The sequence below is a fragment of the Tremella mesenterica genome, assembly GCF_000271645.1.
Source record: "Tremella mesenterica DSM 1558 unplaced genomic scaffold TREMEscaffold_4, whole genome shotgun sequence".
NCBI lineage: Eukaryota > Fungi > Basidiomycota > Tremellomycetes > Tremellales > Tremellaceae > Tremella > Tremella mesenterica.
Genome location: NW_006711228.1, coordinates 1,985,744 through 2,004,687, shown reverse-complemented (window position 1 = coordinate 2,004,687; position 18,944 = coordinate 1,985,744). Strand labels below are relative to the sequence as shown.

Genomic DNA, 18,944 nt, shown 5'->3' with positions numbered 1-18,944 from the left:
CACCCTTCCATGACTGTGCGACCACGTCCGTCCAATCCTGACGGCTCCATATCCACCGCCTCATTCAATCGCCCTGTCAAGATACACGTAGCGTCTCGAGATGCAGGTGGAACATTGCGTACTGATGTTTTGGACGATACGGCGGCTCTGCGTGTGGCTGAGAAACGACAGATCGATCTGCGAAGGAGGAGTGAGAGATGGGCTGATAAGTTGATGGAGGAGACTGTATCTCTGGGGGCTTTTCGTAATGCTGTGAGTGGGTAGTTTACTCGACCTCGAGGTGGCCCTCATATCTCGAGATCATCGCTCACTCCCTGTCCCGTCTGTGGTCTCACTTCTCCGATGCCATTCCTCGATCTTCCGATCCCTTTTTGTGTGTCCGTTTCAGCCCTAACCATGTGACTACTGACCAGCGATGTCCATCTTTGTTACTACATACCGATCACAGCTACGCAGAAATCAGTGGATGTGTTTCCGCTGGTTGAACGAGATCTCGGTGTTACTCCTGTCTAGCTGACGCCCGCAGCTCTGCTACCTGGTCCCCTCTCAATACATCGAAATAACCCACGAACGTCACCTAAACTCTTTGTGTGCATACCCTCCATGTCCTAACACCCCTGCCCGTCCTTGGAACCCTCAACGGAAGTTTGCCATCTCCCGTCGGAGTCGAGATGTTCGACCTGTGGAAGGTAATCCAGAGGACGGTTGGTGTAGTTTGATATGCAGGAGAAGGAGTGATTTTGTTCTTGGCAATCTGAGTGAGGAAGGGGTTTGGTTAAGATCGAAGATCGTTCGTGTGGGGTTACTGGAGGATTTATCGGCTTCCCTTACTTCTGCTCCTTCCTCTTCATTATCAAACATCACGAGTTCCCAGTCTGCAAGACCGCCAAACTCATCATCTCTCATGAGAGAAATCCGCGATGCTTCGACCTCGAACGTCTTACAAAACGGAGTGGACATGGCTAGAGATAGAGTTCGCTCGACCACAACTAGTGCACGTATGGCAGTGTTAAGACCGAAGTCGTCTGAGAACGCTCATGTAACGAAACCAGGCAAGGCAACTACGACGAGGGAGGAAAGAGGTCAGAATGTATTACTAGATATCGATTCTTTGACGATTCATGAACGTCCTCCTCCCTCTGTCCCTGCTGCAGCTTCCACGCCAAAGCCTTCAGCTCGTCCGAACCTTCAGAAACGGTCCCCCCCCATCACCACAGCAATCACGCTATCAGGGGAAACCCATCCACGAGCAATCGTCTTCCATGGCACAGAAAAAGCCCCGAGAGACAGCCGACGAGAAACTTCGCTTGTGCCTCCCTCTACTTCTCTCGGTACTACTGTCCTCTCCCTTTCATCCAACATGGGACCACGTCAGCTGCCGCCTGAAAGCGATGTAGAGGAAAGCAGCGAAGAGGAAGAATGGGCTAGAGAGATGGGCTGGGGTGAGGGATCAGAATTTGACGAACTTTTCGAACAAGCCCGTAAAGCAAGAGAATTGACGGAGGATGAAGGGTCCTGAGCTGGTGGACGAGAGAAGAGGATGATATCGTGAAGGAGCATTTTCTTTTTGGAAGACATCACTGTATGCATTTCAATGAATAAAACCCCTTTCTAGTTTCTACGAGATATTCGACGACATATTTAACATTTGGGAAGCACCGCCAGAATCTCTCCTCCTTCTTCCCGTTCTGCCGTGTGCCTTTCGACCAGGGATTTAGTATCCCTTGACGGGGTCGACGACGTTCATCAGCTTACCGGTCCTCCTCACCTGCTTGATGTTGGCCACCAAGAGATCGGTAATGGATTCAAAGTATCCGACAAAGTCACCACTGGAATGAGGGGTGATGATAGCTTTCGGGTGCGTGTACAAAGGGTGACCGGCAGTGAGAGGTTCGGGGTCCGTTACGTCCAAAGCGACGCCGGAGAGGCCGCCGGGGGCATCGAGAGCGGCGAGGAGGTCTTCGGAGCGGGCGAGATCACCACGTCCGACATTGACGAGGACCGCGCCGTCAGGTAGTTGTTCTAATGTGAGCCAGAGTCGCATGATAATCTCACGACCCGAACACTGAGATTTTGAGTTGGATGATGTTGCCTATTGCTCTTGCAGCATTGGGCGTGAGGGATAGGTGATTGAGTATGGGGCAAATTCGGATGTTGGGAGAGAGGAAGTTGATACTTACTGAGCAAGTCGGCCGTCAGAATGTAGTGCGTTTCGGCCGTCGAGGGCAGAGACGCGACCAAAATGTCGCACTTGCTCAAGAACTCTCTGAACGACTCGGGGTCGGTGGTAGAATAGTAAGCAGACGGTACAATGCCTGTTGGTCAGCATTCTGCTCTTTGTGCACGTGTCTCCGGTGACTCACCATCTTTGTCACCCGTGCCAGGGATGATATACCCATCGTCGATCCTCCTGGTGCCAGAAGAGTTGGCAGCGATGATGTTTACGTTCATGGCTTTGAGCACCCGGGCGGTTTCACGAGCGATGTGACCGTAGCCCTGTAGATTAGCGTGCATGTAATTACGAGGTCATACACCTGTAGCCCCATCGACATACCCAGCTCAGAGTTCAGCAAGGTTGAACATTGAATGTCTGGTTGCAAGTACAAGCAAATTGTGACAAGGCGAGGGACTTGTCAAGCCGAGGAAGGGATCTGACTGACCAACATCCCGGCCCTCTTACCGATCAAGCTCTCAGAACCGATGTTGCTCCCACTCTCGATATGTTTCCCAGCGGCATCTGCAATCTCCTGTCTGCTTGGCCACGCAGCCTTGCTCTGTTTATCAGTATCTGAGGGTGATGATGCTCATTTCAAGCTCACGCGGGTGAGATAAGTCTGTATATGAAGACTCATATACACTGTTTGTAAGCAAAAATCTCCGGGTTATCTGCCCTCTCATCTTTCAATCCGTAGTCGAGCGCGAAGGTTTCGGGGACACGGGTTCGCCTGCATGGCGCGTCAGAGTCGAGGCATTGTTGCGGGGAGCCGAGGACAAGGCTTGGAGACGACTGGGACTCACAGTTGATGATCATGGCGATGACTTGCTGAGGAATAGACTTTACGTGGATACCTGATGCGTTGCAGATGGAAACATGTTTCTGCGCCTCTGGGTCTTGGAAGAGAGGTGTTTTGAGGACGACATTGGCGCCGGCTAGATGAATCAGTGGAGTTCTCCCCCCTCCTTTCCCTTCCTCTTTGAAGTCAGACGACAACTGTCAAGAAGCGCCGCGTGGAAGCTCAAGTGCAACCGAGAAGAATGAGGAGAGTGGTAGTGGGGAAGGAACGATCAAAAGAAAAGGATGGATGTACAGGAAGTGAAACTCACCGCTCGTTAATTGGACAAACTTGGTCCTAGGAATCTGCTCATACTTGGTGATAAACTTTGGCAATCCAGAGAACCTAGAATACCAAACATCCACCTCTGAAGCCAAATGTTCTGGGAAAAGTTTATCCCCCTCGATAGGATAGTAATGTACTGTTGTGAACTGTTCCTTGAGCTTTGCCAAAGATGCTTGAGAGATGGTGACGGTTATAGCTAAAGTAGGGTACAGTTGAGCGGTCATATTGTTTCTTTTTGATTGTTTGAAAGATGACACGATGTTAGAGTAGGAGGAACGATGTACGATGGGTTTAAGTACTAGAAGCATGGAGAGGGTGAGGAAAAGGGAAAAAAGTCTGGGAAAAAGGAGGAAACGATAAGCTTCGGGTTGTTCGGGAAGATCGGACTTGACCGAGTTTGTACTTTGACGGGGGGTTGTGAATGACGCTGACGAGGGGTCTCCTCCCATCCAACGCACGCTGCATCTAATCATGACGTCGGATCTCGTCGTTGCTCTCGCTTCTGACCGATTTATCAGATATAAAGATGCATACAGCCGTCGTGTAAAGCCAAAGGAGACTAAGTTATATGATGTCTCGCATGAAACGTACATACAGATAAGATGGGAGGGGATGATAGCATCAGTTCTTCACGAGTGTTCTACTCTGAATCGCTATCAGTTCTCGTCGGGAAGTCCCAAAGCGTTGAGAATCCCTTCGAGGGCTCGGTTCCCACCTAGGCGAGCCAACTCGGCGTGGATCTGCTTCAACAGCTTCTCCAATACCTCGCGTGTGTAGATGAACGATTTAGTATGTTTGCGTAGAAAGTCGACCGTGTGAGCTTTGAGAGAGTATGACGTGGTGCGTTTCTGAAGTACGTCTGCATGTCAGCATGGTCCAGGGGTGCTGAATATCTGGTAAAGACGACGAAGAGCGGGATGATACGCGATGATCTTACGTGACAGGTTGAGTAAACTCACTCAGTACTTGCCGATTCGACTGATCTGCCCGAACACCATGGACGACGGGGAAAGAGAATTTCCCCTCTGTCAGATCTTCCGCGAAACCCTTGTTGTCTTCATACTGCTCGTCAACGACGTCGACGTCCCTCTTCTTTCTCGGTATCGAAGCCTAATATCGAGGGAAACTTTAAGCTCACTTCTCTGGATTGTAGGTTCATGTAGTCATCTCTGATCTGGAAAAACACGGAGATCAGGTTGACCAGAGGGACGAAATCGCTGTCAGTCAGTGACTGCGCCGTCACACCCCGACACTGCCGTCTTGGTAGGTAACTCGGAAGAAGGAAGGAGGGCACGGTGTAAAGGAGGATGAATCTGCGTGAACTGACACATCGCAATCCGACTTAGCCATCATGAGTTTGACTGCTAGTCGGAACAAGCCTCCTGTCTCTGTTCATTCAGCTGATGGTCGTTGTTAGAGAGCCAAAGCCGATATTCTCTTCAGTCAAACGGTGCGAGACAAGGAGGACGGGAGGTTGAACCACTCACTGCCCAGAACCATCTGCACGTATTCCTCTTCGCTAGGACAAGTCAAGCTGTCTCTCCAGTACAAATCGAGGCCTTGTCCACGGTGTAGATTGAGCAACTCCTCTGGTCGTTAATTTTTCGATTGCATAACTATCATCCTCTACCCCAAGTCGATCTGCTCAGCTCTTCACGTCGTATGCTCCTCTGATCCTATCTAGCCTCGGATGGCTACCTCTGTATTATCCTAGCATCGAGTATTTTTGTACTACTTGGAAATTCTGCCCGCCTTGATCAAAGTATCGTAATCACGAAGTCCAAACATTAAAGACTCACCCGTGACGACACCCATCAAATCCACCCCCTTCCCCTTCTTTTCCGAGCCTGATTGCAACCTCAACAATTCTTGCATGGCGAGAAAGTAGACATAATTGGCACTATTGATCGTCTGGGGCACCCCGTAGATGGTATGAGCGACTGGAAGTCCACGACGAAGTTCGGAGTTGTCTTCCACGTCATCCATCCTGTTCATCAGTAACATCTCCCTCGCTCTTGACAGAAGGACAAGAGTGTTCAAGATCGAGGCGAGATACCCGCGGAGTATTTGAGGTGGGCAGGAGATGAGAGGGACGAGATGTCCAGCATTTAAGTATCGGAATGGACGGGCATACGTCACGTCTCTCAAATCTCAAGAAGCCTGATAGACGTGGATCGTGGTCTCGGGAGGACAGATAGACTTGATCAGGAGAGAGGACTGGTATAAGCGAAGAGACCCACAGTAAACTAGCATTGTGCAGCATGTTGACAACCTTCCTGATGACGTCCAAATCCCCTTCGTCAACCTTGAGCCAGAGGTTGAAAGCATCTATAAACTTGGGTCGGATTTCTTTTCCCGGAGATGAAGAGATGTAAGTAAAAGGTTCGAGTAGAGTCTACGGGTGAGTATACTTCTTGGGTCACATGTGTCTTATCGACTACGCAGTGAGTCCTAAACCTGATACGATAACGGGTAGGAGAGTAAGACGGGGCAATGGCAATAGGATGACCGGATCCAGTCGAAGCAGTGGCAAAGAGGCGCCGCTGACGAGGAGAAAGGGCTGGCATGACATGACTCACTTGTTCAGAAGACTGTGACCATGATAGAGACTTGATATGATCAAGGATATTCGAGTAATCCATCACTGCCACGATTGATCCACCGTAAAGGATGAAAAGGGATGAGACGAAGGGGACATTTAGCTAGCCTACTGTATGACTACTATTTGAGAAATCTTCGCTGAGGGAGGGGCGTGAGCGATGACAGACGTTTCGACGATGATGATGCCGATGCCGATGTCGATGTCGAGCAGAAAGATGGGCGTGTGGAACGGCTTCATCGATCAGAGATCACAGATCAGATCCAGCCTGCCTGATGATCCGGAATGAAGAGTACTTTGCGCACAATACTTTTTCACTTCCTGCACAATACTGCCACCAAGTCACGTGATATTTTGGCTTATCAGTGAGAAAAAAATGCCACGTGTACCAAAGCACGGACCACCCTTCCACCCCTCTGCACACATGTCAAAGCGATGATCTTTGCTATAATTTATTTTCTCCATGTATTCATAATGCATTTCTTTGATAAACAAGATGGAATCAAAGAGCCGACCTGTCTCTATCAGCACATAAAGAGTTTATAGCAAAAAGATAAGAACTCACCAAGATACATGACATCCTCTTCAACCCCTCTGTCCACCAGTGAAATCTTCTTTTCCTGGACTATACTTGCGAGGGGGGAATTCCTGTCTCATACCACCGTTCCTGGCGTCCAGGACAGTCCTTTCTGCGAAGTTTGAGCCATTTCCAAGCCCCTCTTCAACATACGGGGGCGGGTACACGGGTGGATAAAAGGTAGGTGGAAAATTGGAATAATTTGGTACAGGAGGGTACGTAGGTGGCCTCTGGTACCAATTAGACGGCCCAGGGGCTCCTGGGAGGAAGTGGGGAGAAGGGTAGAAGGGATAGGGATGATATTGAGCCATAATCTGCATACGTCAGCCTAGAACTCTCATAAAATGACCAGTTGAAGTGGTAGGACAGATTTCAATGAAATGCGTACCGGTGGAAGTGTCCTCCCTGTCTCAGAGCCTGTCCTCGCAATCTCAGCAGGCCTTGGTGTCATCACAGAGCCTGCATTCATCATCCTTTCCCTGGAATTTTCAACCTCTGCTTGGATCCTAGCCCGCAGTACTTGTTCTCTCGCCGCCATTGCCTTTTTAGCCCCACACATGTAGCTACTAGCATGTCTCTTGATACACAGGTCACACTTGGGCTGTTGAGGACGTACAGGAGCAGATTGCTCAGCTTGAGAGAGGATTCTACCAGTTGAAGCTCGAGCAGGGCCAAGGTTCGAAGGAATTGAATTTCGAGGACGTTTTGCTGGTGGTGGGACAGAGGAAGGTGGCCTATGAGGTGTGTAGATTGGTGTAGGCCGAACTAGAGTTACTCCTGGGGCCAGAGAAGCAGATTGAGAAGAAGGAATCTGTGATGCAGAGGCTCGAATTGCTTGTCGTGCACGAAGGCCAAGATTTACAGGAGGATCAAGGACGAACCTATCTGCAGACGAATTCCTGTCCTCAAATTCTTCTTCGAGTCGATAAACACCTGTGGAAGAAAAAGCAGTTGCTTGAGTTCGATTATTCGTGTCTTCAAGAAGCTTTTCAAAGCCATTGTGTGGTAGCAATCTCCAATGCTGATGTATCTTGTCTATCGTGAGTACACCGTCCTGCTTGATTATATCAACTAATGTGTGAGCACATGGTAGCCCCATTGAGTCGAAATATCGTCCTGAGCAGTGCTGAGAAGTGTGGGTTTGTGCGAGAAGTTTGCTAGCAAGTCGTATTTGATGTTCTAGCTCGCCAGCAGCAAATCTTGAGATATCTCTTCGAATAACACTGAGTACTCTGTCCCCCAGCGCAGTTCGCACTCTTTGCTGACCATTTTCTAATGTAATCGTATCCCATTGCTTGTCCAGGAACCGATGGGTTCGAAGGATCGTATGCCAAAGTGTCCCTGTATGAGTCTCAAGGAACTCTTTCAAGGCTCGATGTTCACCCTCATTGCGAGAGGTAGTATGCTGTCCAAGATTACGATTTCTGTTGGTAAAAGCGTGGGCCCATTTCTCCTTCGAATCAAGTAGCCGTTCCAGGTACCGAATTACCGGGCTATGAGCAGGTAAACAGTACTTCTCTCGCATTTTATCCATCCCCTGCTGAAGTTTGAATTCGTCTTTTGCTTTTACCACTTCTCTCATCCACATTTCACCAAACTCTGATCTTGCTTTCACTGGATCTTCTTCGTCTGTAAAGCATTTTGCTTTATCACAGGTGTGTTTGATGTTTTCTCGTAGATGCCAGGTGCAGAATTGCTGTTTTACATCGGGGAGGTGTTTTTGAAGGGCGTTGGCTAATGCGATTTCTCTGTCGGTTATAACGACCTGAATTCGACGAGGTAGTGGCCCCATGAGATCAAGGAACGCTTTGAGAGCAATGTCATACCAATCGGTAGTCTCTCGATCGATAAAAGCAATTGCCGCAGTGAAAGTGAGGTTTGTTGCTGTTGAGCCAGTGATATGAAGCATAGCACGATTATAACGAGTGGTTTTATACGTGCAGTCCATCATGAGGACAGTGGAGTATCGGTGTAGTAAAGCTCGAGCCTTTTTAGTCGTGTAAACCACTCCTAGGGTCTCATTATGACTGTTAACTAGTCCCTTGAAGAGTTCTTTTCCCCTTTCAAGCAGTAAAAACAGACTTTCAGTCACACTACGTCCCTCCTGACGATTTTTCTCATACCTCCACTTGAAGTTATTTACATCTGCAGGAGTGAGGAGAGGTTTATCGGGATGTTCTCTGAGCAAATCAATCATTTGGTGAGGTTTTAGGCCCTGATCGATGTATTGCTCCAAGAGTTTATTGATTGCTGGGGTTCGGGAACTTCGGCGAAGGTGAGAGAGCAATAAATTCTTGATAGGGGGGTGGTTGTGTGTATTACAGATGGTTGTGAGTAGGACAGGACGAAATCCATCTGCGAAGGCGTCTCCCTTACGAACTCTGGCAAGCTTGAGCTGATAAGGACAGTCGGTTCGCTGGGTATGTGGCTGATGTTTGCGAATTTGCTCATATCGAGAAGTACGACCAGTTCGATATTCCCCACTGCAGACACATTTTAGAACCATGTATTGAAGTTGCTGATTACTCGAGCTTGTTACCAGTGCAAAACCCTTGGTTTTGGCAATAGAGGCGAGTTTATCACGAGCAGAATTGATAGAAGTCTGTGGGGGAAGGTGTAGTGGTTCATGAGACAGATCTTTGACTCGTTCATGTGGACCGAATTCGTCTTCTTCAAAATCCTCTGGTGTCTCTGCTTCGATGTCCGGCGAGAGAAATGCAGAGTCAAGAGATGGATTTCGCGTATGATTTGAGGGCCGAGGGGTCAAGAGATCCTCTGGATCAGAGCTGAACTCTCTGAGAGGTGTAGGAGAGGGAAGAGGCGAAGGTGTTTGCTGGGTTTCGGGTATCAAGATGATAGATTCATCATGTTCGAGTTTGAGGGGAGGGAGGGATGGTGGAAGGGTGTTACGGGGTAACAACGAATCGAGGGAACTCTATCGAGTTCGACGGATTAGGACAGAGGAAAGCGGGAGTTGGAGGCAGTGCTGCAGTAGGTAGGGACGGGTTTTCCCCTTTCGAGATTTTCCCCACTGGGTTTGCTCAAAGCGGTTTTTCACCTGTCCGAGTATGTACATGGACGCTTGCAGTAGGACTGAGAAGAGGAGACGGATACCTGTAGACAGTATATAGTACAATCAGCAAAGTACCAACTTTGCTGATTCTTCAATATCATTCTTTGGCTACATCGATTGCAGAGGAGACACGATCCATTAGCACCAGAGCCCCTAGATTTCCACGAGACCTCCATCGAGTTCGACCCAACCTGCGACCTAGTCGTCGTGTTTCCAGTACCGGTACAAGTTGAAGAATCAGCCTTACGCACCTTGGGTCGAATCGGAGAGTACTGTATGCTCACCAGAGGGAAAGCGCGGAAAATGATACCAGAAAAAGAGGAGTTGGAACAAGGGCTGGTCCCAGAGGAAGAAATACCAACAAGTTCTTCGAGAAGTACCATTTCACATGATCTCACTTCTACTACCACTACCCCAGATCCGCTAAATGAATTATCGCAGCAGTTGTCACAATTGTTAGCCATTATGACGATGCAACAAAAAGAACAAAATGCATTAAGGGAAGAACTGGCTACGATGAAAGCTGACCGACAGAACCAACAGATACTCACATCGAAAGGGGCAAGTTTGATCGAAGTCGAAGAAAACAAGCCGTGTTTGGAGCCAAAACTTACCAACAACGAACGAACAGGAAGAACCAGGTGTGCGGATCCACCTACCTTCAGTGGAGAACGAGGAGAATTGGACAACTTCCTTGCAGCATGTCACATGAACTTCGAATTCAAAGGGGCAGAGTACGCCACCGATCGCAGAAAGATCCTGTTCATGTACGGGTATCTTCGAGGCACCCCTCAAATGCTTATAACCCCGGCCATAACCAATCCAAGTATATGGAATTCGACCGAATGGCTAGAGAGCTACGACAAATTCATCCAGCATTTACGAACTCAATTTGGAGACAGTAACATGGCAGGTACGGCTATGAGGAAATTGCAGGAGTTAAGACAGACGGATACGGCCGCCGAGTATTTTGCCAACTTTGAACTTTGGTCCACACACCTTGGAAAGGTACCAGATGCAATGAAAATCGCCTCAGCCATACAGGGCCTGAAGGAAGAGCTACTGAAGGTGGTAGTGGTAAATAACACCGACCCTCGAACCAAATCGGACTGGATCTATTTCAAACAGCATGTGATAGGGACTGAGGAGAACCAACGGATGGCTGAAACGATGATTGCAGCGAATCGATGGGCTGCTAGACGCAAACATGAGACGACCTGGCTTCCCCCTCGATCGAATTCGATGCGATTGGATACTAGTTTGCCCAACCCGGTAGAGCGCCACTCACAATCGACTGGTAGAGGACCCTTGCCCGGTGGAAAACCAGGGATGATGAATTATGGTCTACCAAATGACCCTCCGGTCACTTGGACAGAGGACGGAGGACGTCTCAGCGAGAACGAAATGACTTGGAGGAGGGAGAACCGACGTTGTCTCAAATGTAGAAGTCCAGAACATTACGCCAACAACTGTCCAAATGGAGGAAATACGAGAAACAACATTAGGGGATCCCCAAACCCGCATAGCTCACCGATTCCTAGTGGATCGAACTCGATCCCAACTGGATCCAAAGGGCCATTAGTTCGAGGAATGGCGGTGACCTTTGAAGAAGAGGGAAACGACTACCTGGCCTAAGTGATGCGACCACTTGCGGCCAGGATCTGCCCGGATCGCAGAGAATTCAAATACCAATAGATCTCAGTAATGACTCGGCCATAATATATATAAAAATACAAACAAAGAAAGATACCCTACAGATTGGAATGTTAATCGATACCGGGGCTACAGGAAGGTATGTGCAGCCGGCCTGTCCATTATACCATCTATTCCCAAAGAAACAATATCAGGTACCACGAAAAATTAGGTTCCTGGATGGAACTACCGCGACCTTAGTGACCGAATATGTAGAAGCAGAATTAGATCTAGGAAAAGGACTCAGGATTGCGACTCGATTGGATGTGATGGCATACGAAGGCCCCGAGGTACTGGTGGGATTGGATTTCTTGAAACAGTTTAGGGCAAGGATCGATTGTGGAAAGGGATTGATCGAGTTCGACGGAATCGGACAGGATAACGGTTGGAAGTATCCGAGGTTGGAGGAAGGATTGATAAGAGGAACAGCATTGGAAAAAGGAGAAGATGAGATGAGCGAAGAAGAGTTACGACAGGTCATACCGACACAATGGCACCAATACCTGGAGCTATTCAAAGTGGAACGAGCCAGAAAACTACCACCAAGAAGAGAATGTGACCACGAGATCGAATTGACCCCCGGAGCAGAACTAAAACCAGGACCAATCTACCAACTGGATGAACATGGGGATGCATTCCTAAAGCAGTGGATCAACGATGGTCTGGCCAGCGGCCATCTACGAAGAAGTAAATCACCTTATGGGTCTCCTGTATTCCTGGTTCCAAAAAAGGGAGTGATTCCCTATCGAGTGGTAACGGATTATCGTGCGCTTAACAAGGTAACCATTAAGGATTCATACCCAATGCCACTCATCTCGACACTACTCGATCGACTTCAATTAGGAAGGATCTTCACTAAGCTCGATTTGAAAGGGGCTTACCAGTTAGTCAGGATAAAGGAAGGAGATGAACAAAAGGCTGCCTTGCGAACAAGATACGGCAGTTTCGAGAGCACAGTCCTAAGGGATGGGTTGTGTAATGCACCAGCCACCTTTCAGAACTTTCTACAAGACATGTTTCACGATCTACTTGACGAAGGGGTAGTAGTTTATATCGACGATATCACGGTATACTCCGACACGATCGAAAACCATCAGATAATTGTCCAAAAGGTATTAGATCGACTACTGGAAAACGATTTGGTCGTCAGTCCGAGAAAATGCGAATGGAGTTCAAATGAAGTGAAGTTCCTGGGGTACGTAATAGGACACGAACGGATCGAAATGGATCAAGAAAAGGTGAAAGCTATTCTAGAATGGGGAGAACCCATGACAGTCCGGGATACTCAAGTGTTCTTGGGTTTTGCGAATTTCTATCGGAGGTTTATCAAGGGTTTTTCGCATATTGTGGGACCTCTCACACGATTGACTAGGAAGGATCAAGCTTGGAACTGGACACAAGAATGCCAAAAGGCTTTTGACGATCTAAAGAAAACATTTACCACAGCACCAGTACTTCGACATTTTGATAGAACCCGACCGACTTGGATTGAAACCGATGGATCCGATTGCGCGATAGGTGCGATAGCGTCTCAGAGATTTCCTCACCCATCAATAAAAGGAACCACCGAACTTCACCCAGTAGCGTACTGGTCTCGAGCAATGACGCCCTGTGAGCTAAACTACACGGTGGGAGAGAAAGAATTATTAGCCATCGTGGATTGCTTGGTCGCCTGGAGACCCTACTTGGCTAACAGTAGTGATGTTATAAAGGTCATTACCGATCACAAGAACCTAGAATACTTCCAAAGCAAACGACAACTAAATCGAAGGCAGATGAGATGGTTGGAAATATTGGGAGACTTCAACATAGAGATCACTTATCGACCAGGGAGCAAAAATGGGGGAGCAGATGCTCTGACGAGACGAGGAGATTATCATCCGGGAAGAGGGAGTAGCAAGGACCCGAATCTTAACAAAGGCAACTGGCTACAATTGCTACCGACACACGAACAAATTGGATCGAATTCAATGGACTCAGAACACAAAGGACCAAGACACATAGTAAGAGGAGCAATCCGGGAAGACTCATTATTCGGACTCATCAAGAACGGACTGAAAGACTCAGAAGACATAGCAAACATACGACAACTAGGACTACAGATGACACAGACACATAGCACACAGAGCACACAGAGCACCCAGAACACACAGGACACACAGAAGACACAGGCTAGCAGCGAGACACCAATAGTATCATGGACACAGAGCGGATTACTCTTATACAAAAACAGAGTAGTCATACCAGAGGGACAGGCAAGATTAGAAGTAATGAAAGCAAGACACGATTCGATGCTAGTGGGTCATCCAGGAAGAGACAAAACTATCACCATGGTCAAAGAGGACTATTACTGGCCACATTTGGACGAGTATATTGCAAAATACGTAAAAGGATGCGAGATCTGTAACCGACACAAGACTCATCGACACCAGCCGTATGGACATCTGGTCTCTTTACCAGTACCCACACTGCCCTGGACAGATATCTCTATGGATATGGTGGGACCCCTACCAAAATCGACCGAGTTCGACGCGATACTGGTGATAGTCGATCGACTAACCAAGATGGCTAGATTTATTCCATGTACAACTGGACTAACAGCGAACAAAGTGGCCGACATCTACATCAAGGAGATCTTTTCAAAACATGGAGTACCTCGAACAATTGTGTCAGATAGGGGAACTCAGTTTACGGCGGAAATTTGGAAGGAAATATGTCAGTTCTTGGGAATAAAGAACTTATACTCGACTGCGTATCACCCTCAAACGGATGGACAAACTGAGCGAGTAAATCAACAGATGGAAATCCTGCTCGGAATGTATGTAAACTACAACATGGACAATTGGGATCAACTTCTACCAATTGCTGAGTTCGCTTATAACTGTTCGCCACATAGTAGCCACGGTCTGTGTCCCTTTGAAGCCTGTTACGGCTATGTGCCACACTACGACATCCATTCGCACGATATTCGATCAAAGTCAAACAAGTTGGAGAGGAAATGGAGGGATATGGGAGAGTTACATGCGGCTGTTCAAGAACAGGTCAGGATGGCTAATGAGATTAGTGCCGAATACTACAACAGGAGACACAAGAGTGTACCAGAAGAATTCAGAGAGGGAGAACAGGTACTACTGAGTACGAAGTATCTTACGACGGAAAGACCCAGTCGAAAATTAGAAGCAAAATACGTTGGCCCCTTCAAGATCATAAGGAGAGTGGGGAAAAATGCTTTCGAATTAGATCTACCTCCATCAATGAGAGTGCACAATGTCTTCAATGTCACGTTGTTGGAACCATATCCTAGAGACATGATACCAGGTCGACAGATACAACCCCCACCACCTGTAGTAATAAACGGCCAGGAGGAATTCCATGTGGAAGCAATTGTGGACAGTAGAATTCGACGAGGAAAGGAGGAATTCAAGGTAAAATGGTTAGGATACACAGGGAATGCGGCCTATGACTGGGAACCACGAGAAAATGTAGAAGAGTTGGCCGTTTTTGGTGAATTTCTGGAAAAGAGGAAAAAAGATCCCAGAAGAAAGTGAGAATTCGATCAAAATCAACGGAATTTATTGGGAAATAAATACATACACAGGAGATATGGCTACGTATAGAGAGATATAAAATACACTAGAAGTTGGAGGTGGTAGAATTGGCTCGGGGACGACGGACCGAGGCGGGAATACGAATGACATTGCGGGGGAGAGGAGTATGGGGAGAAGAGGAGGGACCGGCGACTGGTTGAGAAGAAGTCAATCCGGTTGGATCAGCAGCAGAGGTGAGATGATCCAAGGTTTCAGAAGGAGAGGGAGGGGCGTAGTTGGAAGGAATGAGATGAAGAGATTTGTAGAGGCCCAGATGTACTGGGGGAAGAGGAAGAAGGAGAGAGGAAAAGAGGTGGATGTAAGCGGAGAGTTGGGTGAGAGAAGAGGATTGATCCTGGGAGGAAAGGGATCGATATCGGGCCGAGACAGCACAGAGTTCGTGCTCCAGGACGAAGGTAACCTTGGAAGTAACAGTCTGGGCTCCGACAGTAATACCCTTTACATCAACATCGACCAAGTTCGAAGGAAGAAGATAGATACCTCGCGAAATTTGGACTCGGGATTGTTGGTTTTCACCGAACACTTTGAAGTTCCCTTCGCGGAGCACTCTCCACAAACACCACCAACTAAGTTGCATCAATATCGAACAGGAAGAGTAGGAAGACTCACGAGGACCGATACAACCTACACGAAAATCTTCTCCACCATCGAGACGACGCTGGCAATCGGAGCAAAGCTCACCCTCGAGACGGACAACAGCGCCATTCTTGTTACGAAGTCGCCAACCTTGGGCCAAGCGATCAAGCTAACAGTTAGAATTCGGTGGAATACGAAGGAGAAAAAGCTCACGGCGTTACCAAACCACTTGACAGTGGGCTTGATGGCCCCAGTCTCGCGAAAGCGATCGAGGGCTTCATCCTTCAGAGCGTGACGAACAGAGGAGAAAGAAAGGCGGGCCCAGAGGGTAGCTGACGAGTCAGAAACGCACAGAATTCTGTAGAAATCTCACCAATTTCCGAGTCTTTTCGAGCATCCAGAGCCTTAGCAAGTTCATCATTGACCGGGACCTTGCGAGGGGCGTGAAAAATGGTTTCGAGTTCATGGGGAACCTCGACAAGCCCCTCGGAATCAGAAGGTGGCACAGGGGACTTATTACCAGGAGAATTTTGATTTTCAACGATGGTACCGTGTTCGGACTCGACAGATTTCGCAGGAGATGGGTTCTCACCAGTGGTAGATGGCCCTGCCCCCGCTTCGAAGTCGATATATTGCTCGATGACCTCGTCATCGAGAAGAGACGATTGTTGGTCGCGAGAAGGGCCGGATTGATATCGATCCTTAATGGTGTCGAGAGCCCTTCGAGAAGCGTCAACCAATGGAGTTTGAGAGGGAACTGGCGCTTGGGAAGTAATTCTCATTCTTTTCGTTTGACGCATGAGAAGTTCGGGATCGACGTCGGGGAGAATGGCCACAGTAGAGGCCCGAGTTTGACGAGAAGAGATAGACGAGGACAACTAATCTCGTCAGCCAGTGATAAACAGGAGGAAGTGCATCGAATTCGAAGAGAATTGCTTACAGTACGCTTAGACATGCTCACAGACAGGTCAGAGTTGGAAGGATGCTCTAAGATATGAGTAAGATATGGATGGATAATGATAGATAAGTAAAAAGAATGACAAACAAGAGGTAAAGAGAGAATGAGGAGGAAAGAAGAGAAAAAAGACGGGGAGGTAACTTGGTCAGTAATTTCTCGATCACATTGGAGGTCCGTGCGGGTGACGCGTTTTCATGGCAACCATCACACTAGCGTGGGTATGATGTCAGGGCGCACCAAAGGTGTCTAAGAACAATCCATGTGCATCACCTGGTTACAGGGTTCAGGATCCTCGGCGAGGATCCTTGAGACAGGGGGGGAAACTTGTTACGGGGTAACAACGAATCGAGGGAACTCTATCGAGTTCGACGGATTAGGACAGAGGAAAGCGGGAGTTGGAGGCAGTGCTGCAGTAGGTAGGGACGGGTTTTCCCCTTTCGAGATTTTCCCCACTGGGTTTGCTCAAAGCGGTTTTTCACCTGTCCGAGTATGTACATGGACGCTTGCAGTGGGACTGAGAAGAGGAGACGGATACCTGTAGACAGTATATAGTACAATCAGCAAAGTACCAACTTTGCTGATTCTTCAATATCATTCTTTGGCTACATCGATTGCAGAGGAGACACGATCCATTAGCACCAGAGCCCCTAGATTTCCACGAGACCTCCATCGAGTTCGACCCAACCTGCGACCTAGTCGTCGTGTTTCCAGTACCGGTACAAGTTGAAGAATCAGCCTTACGCACCTTGGGTCGAATCGGAGAGTACTGTATGCTCACCAGAGGGAAAGCGCGGAAAATGATACCAGAAAAAGAGGAGTTGGAACAAGGGCTGGTCCCAGAGGAAGAAATACCAACAAGTTCTTCGAGAAGTACCATTTCACATGATCTCACTTCTACTACCACTACCCCAGATCCGCTAAATGAATTATCGCAGCAGTTGTCACAATTGTTAGCCATTATGACGATGCAACAAAAAGAACAAAATGCATTAAGGGAAGAACTGGCTACGATGAAAGCTGACCGACAGAACCAACAGATACTCACATCGAAAGGGGCAAGTTTGATCGAAGTCGAAGAAAACAAGCCGTGTTTGGAGCCAAAACTTACCAACAACGAACGAACAGGAAGAACCAGGTGTGCGGATCCACCTACCTTCAGTGGAGAACGAGGAGAATTGGACAACTTCCTTGCAGCATGTCACATGAACTTTGAATTCAAAGGGGCAGAGTACGCCACCGATCGCAGAAAGATCCTGTTCATGTACGGGTATCTTCGAGGCACCCCTCAAATGCTTATAACCCCGGCCATAACCAATCCAAGTATATGGAATTCGACCGAATGGCTAGAGAGCTACGACAAATTCATCCAGCATTTACGAACTCAATTTGGAGACAGTAACATGGCAGGTACGGCTATGAGGAAATTGCAGGAGTTAAGACAGACGGATACGGCCGCCGAGTATTTTGCCAACTTTGAACTTTGGTCCACACACCTTGGAAAGGTACCAGATGCAATGAAAATCGCCTCAGCCATACAGGGCCTGAAGGAAGAGCTACTGAAGGTGGTAGTGGTAAATAACACCGACCCTCGAACCAAATCGGACTGGATCTATTTCAAACAGCATGTGATAGGGACTGAGGAGAACCAACGGATGGCTGAAACGATGATTGCAGCGAATCGATGGGCTGCTAGACGCAAACATGAGACGACCTGGCTTCCCCCTCGATCGAATTCGATGCGATTGGATACTAGTTTGCCCAACCCGGTAGAGCGCCACTCACAATCGACTGGTAGAGGACCCTTGCCCGGTGGAAAACCAGGGATGATGAATTATGGTCTACCAAATGACCCTCCGGTCACTTGGACAGAGGACGGAGGACGTCTCAGCGAGAACGAAATGACTTGGAGGAGGGAGAACCGACGTTGTCTCAAATGTAGAAGTCCAGAACATTACGCCAACAACTGTCCAAATGGAGGAAATACGAGAAACAACATTAGGGGATCCCCAAACCCGCATAGCTCACCGATTCCTAGTGGATCGAACTCGATCCCAACTGGATCCAAAGGGCCATTAGTTCGAGGAATGGCGGTGACCTTTGAAGAAGAGGGAAACGACTACCTGGCCTAAGTGATGCGACCACTTGCGGCCAGGATCTGCCCGGATCGCAGAGAATTCAAATACCAATAGATCTCAGTAATGACTCGGCCATAATATATATAAAAATACAAACAAAGAAAGATACCCTACAGATTGGAATGTTAATCGATACCGGGGCTACAGGAAGGTATGTGCAGCCGGCCTGTCCATTATACCATCTATTCCCAAAGAAACAATATCAGGTACCACGAAAAATTAGGTTCCTGGATGGAACTACCGCGACCTTAGTGACCGAATATGTAGAAGCAGAATTAGATCTAGGAAAAGGACTCAGGATTGCGACTCGATTGGATGTGATGGCATACGAAGGCCCCGAGGTACTGGTGGGATTGGATTTCTTGAAACAGTTTAGGGCAAGGATCGA

At 48.1% G+C, this 18,944-nt stretch overlaps 6 protein-coding genes across 6 annotated transcripts; 3 read left to right on the top strand and 3 right to left on the bottom strand.

The window, feature by feature from the left end:
* Positions 1–9: 9 nt before the first annotated feature.
* TREMEDRAFT_62082 (uncharacterized protein) lies at positions 10–1,519 on the top strand (the record flags this gene model as incomplete). Its single annotated transcript, XM_007004215.1, has 2 exons — positions 10–252; positions 527–1,519. The coding sequence occupies 2 exons, from the start codon at positions 10–12 to the stop codon at positions 1,517–1,519; spliced, it is 1,236 nt and encodes a 411-aa protein (XP_007004277.1).
* A 195-nt stretch (positions 1,520–1,714) lies between these two features.
* TREMEDRAFT_30110 (uncharacterized protein) lies at positions 1,715–3,562 on the bottom strand (the record flags this gene model as incomplete). Its single annotated transcript, XM_007003828.1, has 7 exons — positions 1,715–2,022; positions 2,181–2,315; positions 2,364–2,496; positions 2,661–2,774; positions 2,820–2,857; positions 3,019–3,150; positions 3,325–3,562. 7 exons carry the CDS (start codon positions 3,560–3,562, stop codon positions 1,715–1,717), a joined length of 1,098 nt encoding a protein of 365 aa, XP_007003890.1.
* Positions 3,563–3,851: 289 nt separating this feature from the next.
* Positions 3,852–6,214, bottom strand: TREMEDRAFT_43883 (uncharacterized protein). The gene is made up of 8 exons (XM_007003961.1): positions 5,918–6,214; positions 5,579–5,733; positions 5,138–5,325; positions 4,826–4,927; positions 4,666–4,726; positions 4,477–4,555; positions 4,298–4,400; positions 3,852–4,197 (listed from the first exon to the last, which is right to left on the bottom strand). The coding sequence occupies exons 1-8, from the start codon at positions 5,978–5,980 to the stop codon at positions 3,995–3,997; spliced, it is 954 nt and encodes a 317-aa protein (XP_007004023.1). The 5' UTR covers positions 5,981–6,214; the 3' UTR covers positions 3,852–3,994.
* Positions 6,215–9,406: 3,192 nt separating this feature from the next.
* TREMEDRAFT_62078 (uncharacterized protein) lies at positions 9,407–11,222 on the top strand (the record flags this gene model as incomplete). Its single annotated transcript, XM_007004214.1, has 3 exons — positions 9,407–9,505; positions 9,711–10,413; positions 10,663–11,222. The coding sequence occupies 3 exons, from the start codon at positions 9,407–9,409 to the stop codon at positions 11,220–11,222; spliced, it is 1,362 nt and encodes a 453-aa protein (XP_007004276.1).
* Positions 11,223–14,912: 3,690 nt separating this feature from the next.
* Positions 14,913–16,418, bottom strand: TREMEDRAFT_62076 (uncharacterized protein; the record flags this gene model as incomplete). The annotated part of the gene is made up of 5 exons (XM_007004213.1): positions 14,913–15,421; positions 15,497–15,632; positions 15,677–15,795; positions 15,816–16,341; positions 16,404–16,418. The coding sequence occupies 5 exons, from the start codon at positions 16,416–16,418 to the stop codon at positions 14,913–14,915; spliced, it is 1,305 nt and encodes a 434-aa protein (XP_007004275.1).
* Positions 16,419–16,910: 492 nt separating this feature from the next.
* Positions 16,911–18,550, top strand: TREMEDRAFT_62075 (uncharacterized protein; the record flags this gene model as incomplete). Its single annotated transcript, XM_007004212.1, has 3 exons — positions 16,911–16,965; positions 17,058–17,741; positions 17,991–18,550. 3 exons carry the CDS (start codon positions 16,911–16,913, stop codon positions 18,548–18,550), a joined length of 1,299 nt encoding a protein of 432 aa, XP_007004274.1.
* Between the last annotated feature and the right edge of the window lie 394 nt (positions 18,551–18,944).

Excerpts from the sequence above, each read along its gene's own strand:
- TREMEDRAFT_43883 (XM_007003961.1), bottom strand. The coding sequence starts at position 5,980 with ATGGATTACTCGAATATCCTTGATCATATCAAGTCTCTATCATGGTCA. Across the intron at positions 5,326-5,578 it reads CTGCACAATGCTAGTTTACT|GATGGATGACGTGGAAGACA; the intron begins GTGGGTCTCTTC and ends ACTGATGAACAG. Across the intron at positions 4,727-4,825 it reads CGTGCAGATGGTTCTGGGCA|AGACAGGAGGCTTGTTCCGA; the intron begins GTGAGTGGTTCA and ends CTGAATGAACAG.